This window comes from Canis lupus, chromosome 20 (assembly GCF_011100685.1).
Source record: "Canis lupus familiaris isolate Mischka breed German Shepherd chromosome 20, alternate assembly UU_Cfam_GSD_1.0, whole genome shotgun sequence".
NCBI lineage: Eukaryota > Metazoa > Chordata > Mammalia > Carnivora > Canidae > Canis > Canis lupus.
The window spans coordinates 44868320-44885953 of NC_049241.1; the positions used below are offsets into that span (position 1 = coordinate 44868320).

Genomic DNA, 17634 nt, shown 5'->3' on the forward strand with positions numbered 1-17634 from the left:
GAGAATTCCCCATCCTTCCATTTTGCAAATATTCCTTTAGCTCTTCTGTGGCCCTCACTGGGCCCAGCATGAGGTCCTAATGGCTCTCAGGGCACTCAGAGTTTTAAAGAAAATAAGTCTCAAGAGAAAGACCAGGTTCAAAGAGCTGTGTTACAAAGACAACTTTAAAAGGTGAAGGGGATGAAGAGTGCCTGGAAAGGGGGGGGCTCTGAGGTGACACTTGACCCGTGACCTGACGGAAGAAAAGGTGCTAAGTGGGGGGTGGGGGGGAGATGTGGGGGAAACGCATCCCCGCAGAGGGAACAGCAAATCTGCAAAGACCCTGTGATAGCAACAAGCATGGTGTGTTTGGGAAACAGGGCTGCAGTGGCTGGAGCGAAGTGAGAGAGAGGAAAGGGAAAAGGAGAATGAAGGAGAGGCAGGGAGAGGAGGGGGGATAGGGTGGCTGGGCAGAAAAGACCTGCTTTGCTTCTTTTAAAAGCTCCCTCTGCCTGCTGTGCAGACAAGGGCAGGAGGGTCGCCAGGGAAGCCCAGGAGGAAGCCAGGCAGTATCCCAGAGGGAGATGGTGGGGCCTGGACCCGGATGGGGTGGGGAGAAGGGGTCAGAATCTCAGAATGGGGATGTGTTTTGGAATCAGAGCCAACAGGATTTGCTGATGGATTGGACGTGGGGGATGAGCGAAGGAGAGAGTTGTCACGCACGCCTCCAGGTCTCTGGCCCGAGCACCTGGGTGGGTGGGGGAACCTTTTCCCCGAAACCCAGGGATGACTGGGGGGAGGAGCAGAGATTGGGAGGAAAATATCAAGATTTCACTCCAGGAGCCTGAAGTCCTCCAGGAGGGAGTCAAACTTTTCAGGGCAGAGGTTGTGGGGGAGGGACGTGGGTATGCTGGAAACACAATTCCAGTCCAGAACTGCCACCGCCTCTTAACCCTCTGGATCACCTGGCAGGTGGAACTATGGCCCCTTTTTTCAGAGGTGACAAACTGAGACTGGGGACCATCCCTGCTCCAAAAGAACATGCCTCCAGTGCCAGACACTGTGCCAAGGGCTTCAACTGTGGCACCTTCTGTAACATTTCATCCTCTCACAGCTGGCTGGGAGCTGCCTACTGTACAGAGCAGAAAACTGAGGCTGAGAGGCCTGATTGCATTAGTAAATAGCAGTGTACCACTCCAGGGCTTTACTCTCCCCCTTATAAGCCCATCCAGAATCCAGATCCTGGGTGTGCAGAGCCTCCAGGATCCTGTCTTCCAATCAGTCTGGGGTCTAAACTGGGGATTCAAGTAACAGGGGTGGAGGGTAGTCTTGAGCAAACAATGTGGGGACTCCTGAGTCACCCTCAGACACTTTTACCCTGTTGACTGGTTAGGGATCTGGAAAGAGGGTCCAGGCCTCTAAGGGAACCCCCCTGTAAGGGGAAGTTAGAGCCCTTCCTCTCTCTGGGCATACCGCTGGGGGCAGGGCTGAGACTCCAACCTCGGGGCTGGAGGCTCCCTGGAACTCTCATCCCCCTTAGCACCCCCTTAGCCTCGCCTTGGAGGCCAGGAGCCCTTCTATCGGGCGCAGAATCGGGTGCTGCCCAAGAGGAGGCGGGTGAGGCACCCCGGCCAGGAGGGGTCCCAAAACCCAAGCAGTGGCCAAGAATAATAACACGGAGAAGGATCCCAGCGCAAAAAAAAAGGAAGACAGACTCTATGCGTCGCTCCCGGCAGCCGGCGTTACCTGGAGTCGGCGGGCGGCGGCCGCCGGAGCGATTACTCACTGCGTGGCGCACCCCACCCGCGGGCCGCTGAACTGATGTTTCCGTGGGGAGGGGTGTCACTGAGTCGGGGGGGAGCTCCTTACGGCTCTCCTGGGAATCCTCCGCGTCCCGCTTGCGGGACCTCAGCAAACCCCCGTTCCCGCTCCCACGGGGGCCCATTTCTCCGCGTCTGTCCACGCGAGAGCTCCCTTCTAAGGTCCCCAGGAGCCCCCCGAGGAATCTCAGCCCTGTCCTGCGTGAAGTGGACAGCTGAGCCAGGGCGAGGGCCCGGGACTCCGTTGCCTTCCAGCTTTTTCTCAGTCTTCCCTCCAGCAAAGCCTGGGACCGAGGCTGCGCGCGGAGGACCAAAGAGAGGCGGGATGAAGTGGGAGGCGGGGGGCGCTGGGCCGAGAGCGATGGGACCCGCGCGTCCAGGGCGTGGGGCTGGGGAGGGTGCGACTCTTAGGCCCCTGGGGAAGGACGGGGGGTGGAAATGGGAGCAGGCGGGGCTCGGGGACCACTCCGGGGGGGCGGGGCCAAAAGCTGGGGTGGGGGCCGAGACAGGATGGGAGGAGGAGCGGGCCTGGGCCGGGGGCCGCAGGAGACACTTAAGGGGCAAAGGGCTGAGAGCAGGGCGCAGGGAAGTGGGCAGGGGTATGGAAGCGGGATTGGGGGAGCCAGGTCCCAGATTGGGGGTGGGGAGCCTGGAGCTGGCGGGGTTGGAAAGAGAGTTCTCAGGCTGGTAGGGGCTGAGTGGGGGCTTCCGGGCCGCGGGACAGGGCGCGCGCGGTGCGCGGCGGGGCGGAGGCCGGACGGGTGGGGCGCTCGGTGCCCGCGGGCGGGCGGGCGGCGGGGAGGCCGGTGCGGGGCCCGCCGCCCCCCCGGGGCCGGGCCGGGCCGGGGGCGGGGCCGGGCGGGGCCAGCGGCGCATTAGCGCCTTGTCAATTCGGCTGCTCAGACTTGCTCCGGCCTCCGCGCCCGCGCCCAGCGACGTGCGGGCTGCCCGGCCCGCGCCCTCCCGCGCCGGCCTCGAGCCCCGCGCCCGGAGCCGCCGCAGCCGCCGCCCGCCGCCTCCTGCCGCGCGCCCCCGGCAGCGCCGGCCCCATGCCCGCCGGCCGCCCGGGCCCCGCCGCCCAATCCGCGCGGCGGCCGCCGCCGCCGCTGCCCCTACTGCTACTCTGCGTCCTCGGGGCGCCGAGAGCCGGATCAGGAGCCCGTGAGTACCCGGCGTCCTGTTCCCTTCTTCCCGCCTGGGCCGAGAGCGTGCGCCCCGGGGGCAGCTGCGGGGGGAGGGGGCGCGGGCGCCACCTGGACGGCCCGGGAACAAAGGAAGGCGCCCCCAGCGCGGCCCTCGGGGCGCCCTCACCTGCAGGGCGCACGGCGCGGTAGTCCCCCGGCCCGAGGGTCCGGCTTCCGCGCCCTAGGCCTTCTTACCTGGGCCGCCCGGCCGGGGACACCCGGCCCTTCCCCGAGGGTCGAGGGCCCCGCGGCCTGGGACTCTCTGAACTCCGGGACGCGGCGGGTGCACGCAACAGCGCCCGCGGACTCGGAGCCATAGAGACCGAGGGGCACCGCTCCCGGGCAGGGGCGCACGCGGTAGGCGCGTTGGGTGCTGGTCCTGGGCGGCCCCCCCCCCCCAGTGGAGGGATGAGCCCCGCGAGGAAGGCGGGGCGCCGGGAGGGGGGCCGCTCTGGCCGCCTGGCGCGCGGCCCGGGGTCCCCGGGGACGCGCCTCTCCGCGGGCCGGCGCCGCCGCCCTCCCTTGGCGGGACCCCGAGCGCGGGGGTCCGCGGAGTCCTAGCCACTGGCGGGCTCGGAACCATTCCTGGCCAGGCTGCAGGGGCTGAGAGCCTCCAGCGACAGAAATCTTTGTGAGCGAGTGGGTGAGAGGGAGAGGGAGCAGGAGCCAGCGAGTCCGGGCACCGCGGGCCCAGCCTTGGTGGTTGGGGGGGGGGGGAGGCGGGGAGGCTAACCGGGAACCCACGGCCCCGCAGGCCGAGACCTCTGCCCTGTCAGGAGCTCGCGGGCTGAGGCTTCTCTGTCGCCCCACCCGAAGCACACCCCTTCCAGGACACCGTCTCTACATCCAGACCCTCTCTGGGACACACCCAGAGACACACAAAGACACACTGGCTTGTGGCCCGTCACCCTCACCCTCAGATGAGCGCACACTGCATCCCAGATGCACATTCGCACACCATCGGGGCACGCGCACACACATTCCATCCCTGACACACACACATTCGTGGTCACATACATTCCGCAGGGGGAGGCAACACAGGGGTATACACGCAGGCATTGCCTGCCCTAGACGTTCACAATCGCTCTACGCAACCCCATCCAGGCGCGCAGGTCGATGCGGGCCAGCACACATTGCTCCCCAGGCCATCCCATACTGCACAGAGATGTTTGCAAGTTTCCTGTGGTTCTCCTCCAGAAAGGACAGGGTCCGGGCACCCCCTGGGGGCACTTGCTGAAAGCCCAGCATGCCCAAGGCGCCTGGGCAGGTGGGGGACTGCCCCAGGCCCTCCTGGGGTCCCTGGCAGCTCTGCTAGGCAGTGAGCAGTGCCTGTAAAGGCCACTAAGAGTGGCTGGCTTTGTTTCCCAGCCCATAGAGCAGCAGGCAAAGGTGGTGGTGGTTGGGGGGGATTGTTGTGCGTGTGTTTTTTCCTTTAAGGGGGAAGAAATTAAATAAAAGATTCTCACACCTCAGCAATATGTTTCTACTTACGGTGTGTCTTAGCACCTGACCAGCAGACCGGTGGGTCGTAAAGTGTCTGTAGGTACCAGCGGGACAGGAGATGGGGACCCCTGTCGGGACCCCGGGATAGAGGCCACCCTCCTGCCTTGCTTGCAGAGAATCTCACACTTTTCCCTTTTAAAACACATGGTGTTCCTTTTTAATAACAGCAGTGGCTCCAGATTGGGAAGGGAGAAAGAAAAAACTTTTAAAGGCCCCAGCTCTGTGTGAAAGGCAGGGAGGCAGGGAGCAAGGGGGGTGGGGGTGGCTGTCCAAAAGCTTAGCTCAGGGATCTGCTTTGGGGAGCCTCCTAGGAGGCCCCCCAAACCAGGCAAGGGCCCCCACAACTTTAGTGGGCTGTTCCCAGCTGCTTCCACTGGCTTGGAATGTATGCATCCAGGTCCCTAGCGCCTCGGCCCATTGTTTGGGGAGGCCTAAAGGGAGTTGGGAGCCAGCTGGGACCCCAGAGCTGGGAGGGGCTGTAATCTTAATAGTTCCTAGGTGCTGCAGTGTGCTGGGCCCTCTGGACATCATGATCTCATCTCATTCATCTCCCCAACAGGTAGAACTCATTTTCCTCCCATTTTATGGAGGAGGAAACTGAGATCGGCAGAGGGGAAACCAGTTGCTCAGGTGCTCCAGCTGGGATTGGCACCCATGTCCCAGGAGAAGTCCTCCCTCTGACCTTTTCTGGTGGAACTTGGTGGGGGGTGGGAGGGGGGGAATTGGCCTGTCCAGGCCTGCCTGGCCTTGCCCTCTCGCCCTGTCCCCCGCCCAGCCCCAGGAGGGCAGCTGCAGCTGCTGGCAGGCAGTCCACGCCAGCCCAGGCCAGGCGGGTGTGGCAGAGGGGCAGTGCCCCCCAGCCAAGACCCCCCAGAGAGCCCCTTCCTGGCTAGACCACGCTGGTGGGGGGGGGGAGCAGGAGGGGGCGTGACCTACCCCCAAAGGGTTGAGAATGGGTCTGGGGTCCAGGCAGGCCTGGCCGTGACTTCCCACCCTGCTGGGGGGGCCCAGGCAGGAAGCGGTGGGTGGGCCGGGGCAGAGACGCTGGCACGCCCGAGTTCATGCCGAAGGAATTCCGAATTAGCGGGCGGCTGGCTGCCTGGGACCTCCGGGGCGGCCCCCTGGCCCCCGCCCCCGGCCGCCCCCGCCTCCTCGGCTCTGGCCCGCTCAGCCGGCTCCTTCGCACGGACGCTGAGACCTCCAGCGAGCCCTGGGCCAAGCCCCAAACGCAACTGTGATCCCAGGCTCCAGTAAGAAATGGCCCTCAAGCCAAGTTTGCCCCGGAAAATTGTCAGAGCCGGCAGGGAGAACCGTGTGCACCCCACCTCGCCCATCTGGGGGCAGTGAGGGCCCGCACAGGGCAGCCACAGGCATTCAGAGTGTCTCCCAAGGGGCCAGGATCACCCCGTCCTTGGCTGCCATCTCAGGGAAACTGGGTTACCTCCTCCCTCCCCTGCTGCCCCTTTACCCCCCACTCCTGCAGTCCCTTTTTACAGCTGCCTGGGGATCCTTTTAAAATGTAAATTCTCCCTGTGCTGAACTCTGGAATAGCCCCTCCCAGCAGGTCTGGCACTGCTGACCTCCCAGACCTCATTCCCCACCACTCCTGCCCCAGGACCTTTGCACTTGCTGCTCCCACTGTCTGGTCACTCTTTCCTAGACATTTTCGTGGTTACTTCTTTCACTTTATTCAGGTCTCAACTCAAATGCCTCCCCAGATAGGTAGGCCTCCTGGGCCATTGAGCTGCCACCGCTACCATGTGCTTCACTTCTCCCTTATTTATTCTTAGATATTTGTTCTTTTTCCTCTTGCTCCATTGGATTCAAGGCCCACAAGGGGGAGGAATTTTGAGTACCTTGGTCACCATTGTGTGCCCAGCTCCTGGCAAACTGTGGGTGCTCCATGATGCACGAATTAATGAATGAACAAATGAGTGAATGAGTCCTCGCAACTGCTTGTGGTGCAGGAAGAGGCCCCTTCCCACATGCTCAAAGAAATAAAGTGAATGGACAAGCTTCCACAGTTTGCTGGGGGCATTTGAACCCAGGTCAGCCTGGCTTAAAAGTCCCATAGGGTTGTCCTTAAAGACAGTATTTTCACTCCTCTCAAACATGTGATTGATACCATGGTGCCCACTTCCCAGATGGGGAGACTGAGGCTCAGTGAGGGGTATCAGGGACTCAGACTGTGCAACCCTTGTCCCTTATCTGGACCTTGACATCTTGGATAAAAACAGATTCCTCTTAGGTTCTAACCTCCAGAAGGGGAAGCTCGGCATCCCTGAGACCCTCATGCCTAGCTCAGTTCACACACAATCCTGTTTAGGAAGTTCACTTTCCATCTGATCTTCACAGTAGCCCTAGGGATCATGAGCTTTCTTGTTCCCATTTTGCAGATTAGGAAAAATGAATTGAAGGAAAGAACAATGATACCAAGTCCCTCAAATGGGGGTTGGGTACCAAGAGTTTGCCCCTTCAGTGCCAGCAACAGCACAGAGCAGAACTCTGAAGATTGACAAAATCTGACTTTAAATTAGGTGCCCTTTTCTCATCCGGTGACTTTGGGCAAGAGGTGATTTCTCAGGCCTCAGGTTTTTCATTCATAAAAGAAGCAGGATTCTAGTAAGAGTCAGGGCACCCCTTTTAGGAAGCATCTCCTCCACCAGGACCCACTTACAATGTGTGAGGCTCTAGCGTTATCAATCTTATATTTCTAATTAGCAAAAATAAAATGAAATTTAAAAAGAAAAAAAACCCAGAATGTAATAGTGGTTGGAACTATATGCAAAGCAAGATGTGCTTGAATCTGAATGGGCATTTATGACTGACTTTTGTGCCCACCCCTAGAGCCCTAGCAAGTCCTCGAACGAGCAGCTTGGAAAGACCTAAGTTGTGGAATCGCAGTCCTGGGGCTGAATCTTGGTTTTGCCAACCAACCTTTGCTGGTCACTTGGCCTAAGTGAACCTCAATTTCCTTATCTGTAGAATGGGAGACAATAAAAAAACAGCTCCTTTGGAGGACTGCCAGGAGACCTGGAGGTCCTGGCCTGGTGCGGAGGAGGCGGGGCTCAGGGCCACTCCATCTCAGGCCTGACAGGCACTCCTCTCTGACCCCAGACACAGCTGTCATCAGCCCCCAGGACCCCACGCTCCTCATCGGCTCCTCCCTGCAGGCCACGTGCTCAGTGCATGGGGACCCGCCAGGCACCACGGCTGAGGGCCTCTACTGGACCCTCAATGGGCGCCGCCTAGCCCCTGAGCTCTCCCGCGTGCTCAATGCGTCCACCCTGGCCCTTGCCCTGGCTAACCTCAACGGATCCAGGCAGCAGTCAGGCGACAACCTGGTGTGCCACGCTCGCGACGGCAGCATCCTGGCTGGCTCCTGCCTCTATGTTGGCTGTAAGTGGGCCCCCAGGATAAGCGGGGTAACTCTTGGGAGCAGCATCTCCCTCTGGAGAGGGGAATGAATCATGGGCCCTCTGGCCCAGGACTGAACAGTGGGCGTGCTGGCACAGGTTGAGAGGTAGGGACCTCTGGGGTGGAAATGAGAGCCTGGAACCGCCACCCCATCCCCAAGAGATTCCAGGCAGGCTGTCATGCCAACATCCGCTCTGTTCACCCTCCTTCCACTCGAAGGTGGGGGCTTAGCTGGTGGCTAGCAACTTCTCCATCTGCCCAGGGCTGATCCAGACCCTCAGCCCCCTGCACCCCCCCTTCCCCAGTGCCCCCAGAGAAACCTTTCAACATCAGTTGCTGGTCCAAGAACATGAAGGACCTGACATGCCGCTGGACGCCGGGGGCCCATGGGGAAACCTTCCTCCACACCAACTACTCCCTCAAGTACAAGCTGAGGTTGGTGGTGGCCCTTGGGTGACGTGTATGCCAGCCTGGCTGTGAGGCCTTGGCAAAGCCCACCCTCTCTGAGCCTGGTATCCTGTCTGCGCTCCGGGGATGCCATGGGGAGGTCTGGGAGCCTGAAGGGACCTTCGTGTGTCCTTACACCCCCTCCTGCCCTGCAGGTGGTACGGGCAGGACAACACATGCGAGGAGTACCACACTGTAGGACCTCATTCCTGCCACATCCCCAAGGACCTGGCTCTCTTTACACCCTATGAGATCTGGGTGGAGGCCACCAACCGGCTGGGCTCGGCCCGCTCTGATGTGCTCACGCTGGACATCCTGGATGTGGGTGAGCACCCCCACCAGCTACTAGGCCCACGAGGGATCCTGCGCCCCCTCTCTTAGCTCAGCTCCCGGCTGCAGCTCCAGCTCATTGGGGCTGGGAGGAACTAGGCATCCACCCATAGGTCCCCAGTCCCCTAAAGCAGCCAGGATACCCCCACTCTGTGGAGAACACCTGGCCTGGCTGCCTCCCCCTCAGCAGCCCAGGTGTGCAGGAGGGGGCCCCGGGGGAGCTGGGAGGGGGCGCCCAGGTCGGGAGGCGCCCCAGGAAGCCTCAGCCTGGAGATGGGGGGGGTGCGCAGGCGGGAGGCAGGAAACGGATGATCTGCGAGCAGAATTGGGCCTAATCTAATTAGGGTGTTTCTCAGCCCCAAGCAGGCCTGTGCCTTAACCCTTTCAGACCCTTACTAAGGCCTCAGGGGGAGAGGCCAGACCTCCGTGCTGCCCATGGGCTCCCAGAAGGATCCCCCAGAAGGCCTGTAGCCACCCCCCACCCCAGTCTGCTTCCTGCTCTGCTTCCTCCAGTGCTGAAGCTGCAGTGGGCTGGTTCTGAGCCTCAGTTTTCCTTCTGCACCACCAAGGCTGTCATATTGAAAACCTTTGTAAAGTAGGAAAGAACTGGAGGTGCAGGTGGGCAGTGGGGGGTCAGGAGGAGCTTCCCAGGGGTCTGGCAGCCTGCTGGCCCCCTGGCCTCCTGGGCATAATAATAACAATGTCATCAACCAGGCCGTGTCTGCTTTTACATAGCTCCCTGAAGATAGGATTATGTTTCTCCTGTCACAGATAATAATGGTGATAACAGCTAACGTTAATTGAATGCTTCTAGGTGCTGAGTGTTTCCCAAATATTATCTAATGTAATCCACCCGTCCTGAAGGGGGAAGTGGGAAGAGGGCAGAAGCGAGGCAGGTGCCCCCTAAGCCATGTGCTCTGAGATTTTAACCGAGCCGCCCCCCCCTCCCCCCGCCTGGGTCCAAGGACAGCTGAGTGATTAAGTCCTGCCCTGCCCCATCCATCCGCCCATCTCTCAGTGACCACCGACCCCCCACCTGATGTGCATGTGAGCCGAGTCGGGGGCCTGGAGGACCAGCTAAGTGTGCGCTGGGTTTCCCCACCGGCCCTCAAGGACTTCCTCTTCCAAGCCAAGTACCAAATCCGCTACCGAGTGGAGGACAGCGTGGATTGGAAGGTGCCTGACACCCCCACCCCCTACCCCATCCCACCCCGAGCCTCCCTCCCCCCCCGCCCCTGCCCCGTCTCTGACTCTGCCATTGCCACCAGGTGGTGGACGATGTAAGCAACCAGACCTCGTGCCGTCTGGCCGGCCTGAAGCCAGGCACAGTCTACTTCGTGCAAGTGCGTTGCAATCCCTTTGGCATCTACGGCTCCAAGAAGGCGGGGATCTGGAGCGAGTGGAGCCACCCCACGGCTGCCTCCACCCCTCGCAGTGGTGAGCACCCCACAGGCCTGGGTGGTCAGGACACCAGTCCCAAAGCAGCCAAAGCCTTCATTTCTTTGGTTCCTCCAAGAGAGCGGAGGTGTCAAATTGGTGGCCCTTAGGGGCCAAATGTGGCCCTTGGATCCATTTTCTTTGACCTGTCATTTGAAAAAAAAAAAAAAAGTCTGACCTCCTTGCAGACATTTAAAAACAGGAAGTCTTCACACAACTATCCTAGGTTTCCTAGAAAAATTGATCGTCTAGGAAATGTTGGGGCACCTGGCTGGCTCAGTCAGAAGAGCGTGCAACTCTTGATCTCCGTGTTGTGAGTTAGAGCCCTACGTTGGGTGTAGAGTCCTTAAACATAGAATCTTCAAACAAGGAACTTTAACAGGACACAGTCCCCACCAGCCCCCATCACTCACCACCCTCACTCTTGAGTTGCCCCATCCCCACCTAGCCCATTTTGGCCGCCTGTACCCGCTCCTTAGCCCCTAAAGCAAGTGAGTTTGAGACCTCTGCTCTGCTTCTGAGGCTGATCGGCTGCCAACGTTTCTTAGGATGGGCCTTGAGTTCCCCTCCTGATCAAGGTAGGGGGAGGGGACCATCAGGAGCCTGGGTCTGACTTCCCTTGCCAGCTGGGGTTTCTCTAAGCCCATGATCCTCCATCCTCTCCATTATGAGATGGCATGAAATATGTTAAACATCTGACCTCAGCTTTTCCATCTGGAAAGTGGGTACAATAATCATACCAACCTCGGGCTGTTATTAGGGTTCAATGAGATAGCCCAAGAAAGTGCACTCACTGTGGGTGCCCTCTAAGTGTTTGCAGGTGGTTACTAAGGCTCCTATCTCCTGCTCCCCCATGGCTTCACCTCAAAGGAACCTCCTTTTCTCAGTGAAGATACAGGCCCTAGGATGTTCAGCCGCCCGCTAAGGTCACACAGGGATTCGAATTGTTTCTTTGAAGTCCGGGCCCATGCTCGTGGGATGACGGGGAAACTGAGGCGCAGAAGGGGTCTCAAAGCCAGACAAGGGCAGAGCCAGGCTCCAGCCAGTTCCCCAGCCCCCATCCTGGGCCCCTCCAGGTTCTGGAGGTGGGCGGGATCTAGCACGGCCGGGAGGGGCCTGCGCCTTGGCCCCTGCTCGTGCCCAGCACCTGCGATTCTTGCACGGGAGCCAGCAGGCGGCTGCGTCCGCTGGAGAGGCTGGGGAGGCCGGGGGAGGCCAGCAGGGGCGGTGGGGGCCGTGGCCGTGCCAGGGCCTGTCAGCGGGTTCCCGGCGTTATTTATGACGTGAGGCCGATGTCCTTATCTGCCGGCCTGCTAGGGGCTGGCTGCGGCCGACAGCTGGACCGACAGGCCGGCCTCCCACCTGGCCCTCCCAGCCCACTCCCCATCCCACTGGCTCCGGCTCTCAGGCCAGGCCCCTGCCCCCCCGGGGGGGGGTCTCCTCTGTCTCCCTTCATCCCTCTGTCACTCTCTTCCCTTTTATCTCCCTGTGTTTTTGCCTTTTTTGGTTTCTATGTCCCTCCATACCCATGGCCTCTGTCTCTGCCGGCTTCAGCCCTCTCTTGATGGCGCCCTTTCCTGTCCCTCTGCATTTCCTTGGCCGTCCCCCATTTCTTGGGCCCTCCCCACGTCTCCCCCTCTCCTTGTCTCCGTCTTTCCATCTCTCTCTGTCTCTCCGACTCTCTCTCACTAGTGGCGCGCTCTCTCTTTCCCCGTCCCTTGCTCTGTGTCTGGGTCGCATCCCTCTGGCCCTGGCTCCTGTCCTTCTTCCCCTCCCTTTCGCTCACACCTGGCTCAGGCCGCGGGAATCAGGTTCCTGGAGGAGCCATGGGGGAGGACCCCCTCCTTCCCCGCCTCCCACCTCTTCGGGGGCTCAGCTGGGCAGCTGGGCCGGGCGGTGGAGAGGACCCGATCCCAGAGACGCCGGGAGGGAGGTGCCCCAGGGGAACAGAGTCCCGCCGAGCGGCGGAGCCTCCCTCTCCTGCCCTCGCGCGCCCTCTGCCGGGCGCGCCGTGACACCGCCGCTCCCCCCCACCAGAGCGCCCGGGCCCGGGCGGCGGGGCGTGCGAGCCGCGGGGCGGCGAGCCGAGCTCGGGGCCGGTGCGGCGCGAGCTCAAGCAGTTCCTGGGCTGGCTCAAGAAGCACGCGTACTGCTCGAACCTGAGCTTCCGCCTCTACGACCAGTGGCGAGCCTGGATGCAGAAGACCCACAAAACCCGCAACCAGGTAGGAAGGAGGGACCCGCGGGGCGAGGGATGGAGTGGTAGCGGCAGGGAGGGAGGCGGACTGGGGCGGGGGCAGGACCGCAGCCCCCAGACACCGCCTCCTTCCTTCCAAGCACAGGACGAGGGGATCCTGCCCTCGGGCAGACGGGGCACGACGAGAGGTAAGGGGAGCCCACCCCAGCTTGGTGGGTGGGCAGGGAGGGAGACAAGGGCCCCTCCTGGTGGCCACGGGCCGTGGGCCCCCCACCCTCAGCCTTAGAGTTGCTGAGATGGAATCCCTTTCTCCATCTCTTATTTATCAGCATTTACCTAACACCCAGTGATTGCCTGGTCCCTCGGACTTTAGTCTAGTAAAAGCATCTGACCCCCCATGATGTCCAAAGTGGAATGTCATCCTCAGGAATGAACACACCCCAGTTAGCATGTATGAGCACTGATTGCATGCTCACCCTATGCCACAGTACGCCCCATGGGACAAACAGATATTCTTATTTCTCAAATGGGGAAACCAAGGCCCTGAGAGGGGCAGTACCAAAGGTCACCAAGCTGAAAATGGCAGAGCCAGGACCTGAACTGGGGCTTCCTCAATTGCTCTGTGGTACTGGCCCCTCCCAGGCTCCCTGCTTAGGTTGGCTTCCCCTCTACCTGCAGGTCCTGCCAGATAAGCTCTAGGGACTGGGGCCACCCTCCCTGCTGCGTGGAGACCTGGGGGCTGCACCCAGACTGGGGGCTAACTCTGTACCCTCACCTCAGGGCACCCAAGCACCCTTGGCTTGGAGGAGCTGGGGTGGGTATTCTGAGGGTAACAACATCTCTGGCCTCCATGTGAGGCCATCCTTGGGTGCAACTCCAATGGGGGTGTGTGTGAGAGTTGGCTAAGCTGCCCAGAACCCCTGCCAGGGCTGGGGGTGAAGAGGGGTCATTACTCCCCCCCCCCCATCCAGGACCCCTACAGAGTCTTTTTAAATAAACAAGCTATTTAGGTGCCCTGATTGTGAAGATGTTTGGGGCTGGATTGGCCCAGGGTAGGGGCTGTGGGGTTTAGGGGTTTAATGACCCTATGGGATTGGAACCTTTGCATCCCAGAATTTCAGACTCTCCAAAATATGAAATATCTGGTTTTAAACTCACTGGAGGTTGTGATTCAAAACACCAGTTCTACCATCAGGGAGTGGGGGGTCTTGCACCTACCATCCCTGGCGTTGTGGGGCCTCTTTCCCAGGGACGCCCAATCCCAGCACCCTAGGACAGAGACAGTGGAGCAGCTGCAAATGAAGGGTCCTTTATTGTTGGAGTCACAGCAAATTCAAGGGCGGTCAGCAACCTGGTGGAGCGTGACCCCAGCCATCTGACGGTCCAGGGGTGGGCTGGGTGCCATTCACCCCATTTCCCATATCCCATGGCATGTCTCTGGGAAGCCACCATCACTCGGCAGATTCTGCATCAAACCTAAGGTCCTGAAGAACCTCGCTGATCGCTTCCATGGTTTTAATTACCCTACAAGAGTGGATGGGAACTATAAATAAAACCCAGATGGGGCGAATTAGCCACCACTGCACAGCTCCTAGGGGGCTGCGGCAAGCCCCAGGCCCTCCTGCCTGCCGCCAAAGTTCCAGGCAGCACCAGTGGCCAAGAGGACAATTTGGATGCCTGGGAGGAGGGGTGGTCTGCGGATGAGAGTGGGCAGAGAGAAAAAGGCATCTTGGGTGGGTGCCATCCGAAGGTTGTGCTGTGTTACATAGCAGATACTGAATGGGAGTGCAATCCTGTGTGCCAGGGGGAGGATGGGTGCTGGAGGAAGGAACGTGCAGGTCTGTGTCTGGTGGACCTGGGCAACCATGTCCCAGCTCTAAGTCAGTGGGATTGGCATGTGTGAAGGTGCCCAACTGTGTCCCAGAAATGCACAGGGAGTCTGGTGTGAAATTGCAGGGTGTTGCACTGGGGTAATGTGTGCTCTATGTCTGGGAGCCACCAGGTAAGGACTCCAGTGTGCATACCCTAAGGATTGTGTGCACGTTCAGAGGGTCAACCCCGGATGACCAAGCCAACCCCGGGGCACTCCTGGCTGGGGATGGGTGCCTGGAGGTGTTGCTGCGCAAATCTAACACCACCAACCCACTGGGAGGGAGTGCTCACTTCATCTTCAGCTGGTGCATCTCCAGGGTGTTCTCCTGCTCAGTCAGCTCTGGTGCCCCCATCAGCTGCAGGAGGGCCACCTGGTATGGGTAAGAGGGAAGATGTCACAGCTGGCAGAGTCCCTCCTCTGCCCTCCCACGCAGACACTGAAGCACCCAGAAAGGCAGCCAGGACTGGGAATCTCAAGGGGCGGTGCTTTGCACGGTAGGGGCTCCGGAGGACGACTGAGTGGGCGGGCCCTAGAGTTAGTGGGCGGGGAAACGTGGGTGTGGCCACATGAAGGCGGGGTATGGGAAGGGCGGAGAAGGCTCAGCCAGGAATTGGTGACGGGAGTGGAGCAGGCCTGGGCCTCATAGTCCCAAGGATGCGGCAGGGCGTTGTTATAATCCCAGGGTGGAAGTCGGCCAAACACCTAGACTGGGATTGGGGTCTCCTAAAACACCGTGGCCCGGAAATCCCAGTTTAGAGTGCGATGTGGGCGGGGCTTCGCGTGGGCTTGGTCTGGGAATAGCGTGTCTCGTCCAGCATTGGCTGTCGGGCCAGAGTAGGCGGGGCCTTGGAACCCCGGGGGAGGAGTGGGCCCAGAACCTAGGCTGGGATATAGGGTTACTCAGGAGGGGGGATACCGTGGAAATTCACACTCTCCAATCTGCAGGGGGCTGGAGGCCCCGGCGTGAGGCAATGGGAGGAGCCAAAGGGGTAGGAGCGTAGTGGGGGCGGACTCTGGGCAGAGGGCTGGGGCTGCAGGAGGGGCTGAAGTGAACTCGGTGTATCCTGGGACCAAACAAAATCTGAATGACCTGGAGATGGACAGGAGGGGTCAGGGCACGAGAATCCTAAGTGAAACCTTAGTGGAGTTTTGAGGTGGGGCAGGAGGAAGTGGTGTCTGGGGCGCTGGAGGGCTGGATTCTGGCTCCTGCCCCATGAGGCACACAGTGGGCCCCGACAGATCAGGCACTGTGTAGGGTTACAGGGGCTGGGGTGGGGCCTCACCGTGGCCAGGCGCGTCTGCTCCAGCTGTTGCAGGCTGCGCACGTGGCTCGCAAGCAGCGGCTGTCCTCTGGGCCCGGCCAGCTCGGCCTCCACCGCCAGCACCTCCCGCGAGGCGGCGGCGAAGGCCTGGGTCACCTCGTGCACCGTGCTCCGGTAGCGCGGGAAGTCGTGAGGCGGGCCGCTTCGCAGGTACTGGAGGTGGCCTCTGCGGCAGGTGGGGGTCCTGAGGCTACGCCCCCCAGGCTCTCAAGCCCTGCACCCGCACTGACCACCTGAAGGCCCCCAGGAAGTGTCTCTGGACCCCAGAGTGTGGAGGACGCTTTCTGACTCCCGCAGGGTAACCGGAGATGGGCCCACTCCTGCCCTTGGGGAAGGGAGAGACGCCACGCGGAGTGGCCCATCCGGCAGTGGGGCCGCGCCCTGGGTCCCAGAGGGGAAAAGCAAGGATCTGGTCCCCCAGCGAATGCCGCCCCACCTCTGACAACGCAGCCGCACGGGGACCCAGCTCCGACCCCAGGCGTGCCCATCCCCGGAGCCCGCGGGGGGCTGAACTCTGCGACCCCCGCCCACCCCTGCGCCCGCACTTACTCCTCCAGCCGGCGGAAGGCCTGTGCGCGCTCAGCCTGCAACTGGTGGATGCGCTGCACCAGCGCCCGGATCGGGGCATCTTTCTACGGAGCGGGGGGCATGGCTGGGGCATGAAGCCGGAGCCCCCAAGTCTGCACCGCCCACCCCGCACCTGTTCCTGCTGGAGCCCGGGCTCACCCAGGGCCACGCCGGCTCCTCGCGCTCCGGGACACCGGCAGCTCCGGCAGTACCGGGTACCGAGGGGACAGCGGAGTCCTCCACGGCCTTGGAAGTGATCATGACTGAGCAGCCCCGGCCTCGCCCAGGACTAAGGTGTTCCACTGCGCCAGGCGCCCCCTGCAGGCCCGGAGGTCCCCCCACCCCAGCCTGTGGTCCCCAAAAAGGAAACCTGAAGATCTCGAAAAATAAGGAGTTAAGACAGTGAAGTCTTAGGCCGGACATGCTCCACCCATTCCCCTGCTTGTTCCCGTTGAGGGCTTTTTTTTTTTTCTTATCGTGCTTGTCCTTGAATGTAAGGCTCTGTATACAACAGGGCTGTCCCTAATCTGTATACATTTATCCCAACATCAACTTCATTTCAACCCCACATCCTGTGCCCACCCAAATAAAACAGGGACCCCGTGTGGCCCAGTGATTGTCTGCCTTTGGCCCAGGTCGTGATCCCTGGGTCCTAGGAGTCCTACATTGGGTTCCCCATGGGGAACCTGCTTTTCCCTCCACTTATGTCTTTGCCTGTCTCTCATGAATAAATAGCCTTTTTAAAAATATAAAAAAGAAAACCTGAGAGGTAATTTTGTCATCTAAGGTAATAGCTATGACAGGATTTGAACAGAGGTTCCAATACTGGAGAGCCCAAAAGGCAGGAATCCAACAGACTATTTAACAAATATGGCAGGTACTGTGTGCTCTCCTCAGAAATGACCTGAAAAGGACCTGTGTAAAGGCTGAGAATCTAGGGTAGGGACAAGGCCAACGGGGTCATTTTAAGTGCAAAGCAGGCCTCAGGCTTTCTGCTGGGGATAGATTAGGTAGTTTGAGCTTTGAGAAGCTTTTCTCCAGGAATAAATGTGGGAAAAGACCAGAAAGATGTTGGTGGTCTATACCCCATGGAGCATGGAACTGTCGACAGGGAGACGACTCGTGGAAAAACTGAGACCAGCCTTTAGCAGGCACTCCAAGTCTCAATGGTACTACAGTATTGTTGTCCAGGCCTGGGTTATCATGACACCAAGTCCAAATCACCTTGAGACAAATAAAAGCCCAGGGCGTGACAAAGCTCACAACTGTCAGGTGCATCAGCTCTAGTTTTATGAACACAAAAGGTCCACCCCTCCAAGGCTCATGTCCTAGGTCTTGGGTGGGGCCCAGGAGATCTTCCTGGTCAGCCAAGAACAGAGGTTTTACCCCAGCTGGAATGTTTGCCTGCCCACCCAGTCCTCCATGGCATAGGAATGAAAGTCATGGAGGGCCCAGCCAGTGACATGGCTGATCTGCAGTCATAGGAGCCTGGGCTGGGGGTTCTTTATTCCCATTTATAGATGGATATGTGGCAGAGGGCTGGGACCATAGCACTTTA

At 60.2% G+C, this 17634-nt stretch overlaps 2 protein-coding genes across 4 annotated transcripts; one reads left to right on the forward strand and one right to left on the reverse strand.

The window, feature by feature from the left end:
• Positions 1-2848: 2848 nt before the first annotated feature.
• On the forward strand, positions 2849-15943 carry CRLF1 (cytokine receptor like factor 1). Of its 3 annotated transcripts, none has more exons than XM_038566802.1 (9): positions 2849-2960; positions 7604-7885; positions 8209-8338; positions 8506-8675; positions 9699-9856; positions 9949-10117; positions 12155-12342; positions 12460-12502; positions 15807-15943. In XM_038566802.1, the coding sequence occupies exons 1-9, from the start codon at positions 2849-2851 to the stop codon at positions 15809-15811; spliced, it is 1257 nt and encodes a 418-aa protein (XP_038422730.1). In that variant the 3' UTR covers positions 15812-15943. The 3 variants fall into 3 exon arrangements, with proteins under 3 accessions (XP_038422730.1, XP_038422729.1, XP_038422728.1); XM_038566801.1 differs by lacking the exon at positions 15807-15943 and adding an exon at positions 12993-13887; XM_038566800.1 differs by lacking the exon at positions 15807-15943 and adding an exon at positions 13564-13887.
• On the reverse strand, positions 13603-16396 carry REX1BD (required for excision 1-B domain containing). The gene is made up of 5 exons (XM_038566803.1): positions 16236-16396; positions 16059-16141; positions 15471-15675; positions 14478-14557; positions 13603-13838 (listed from the first exon to the last, which is right to left on the reverse strand). The coding sequence occupies exons 1-5, from the start codon at positions 16335-16337 to the stop codon at positions 13766-13768; spliced, it is 543 nt and encodes a 180-aa protein (XP_038422731.1). The 5' UTR covers positions 16338-16396; the 3' UTR covers positions 13603-13765.
• Positions 16397-17634: the final 1238 nt, after the last annotated feature.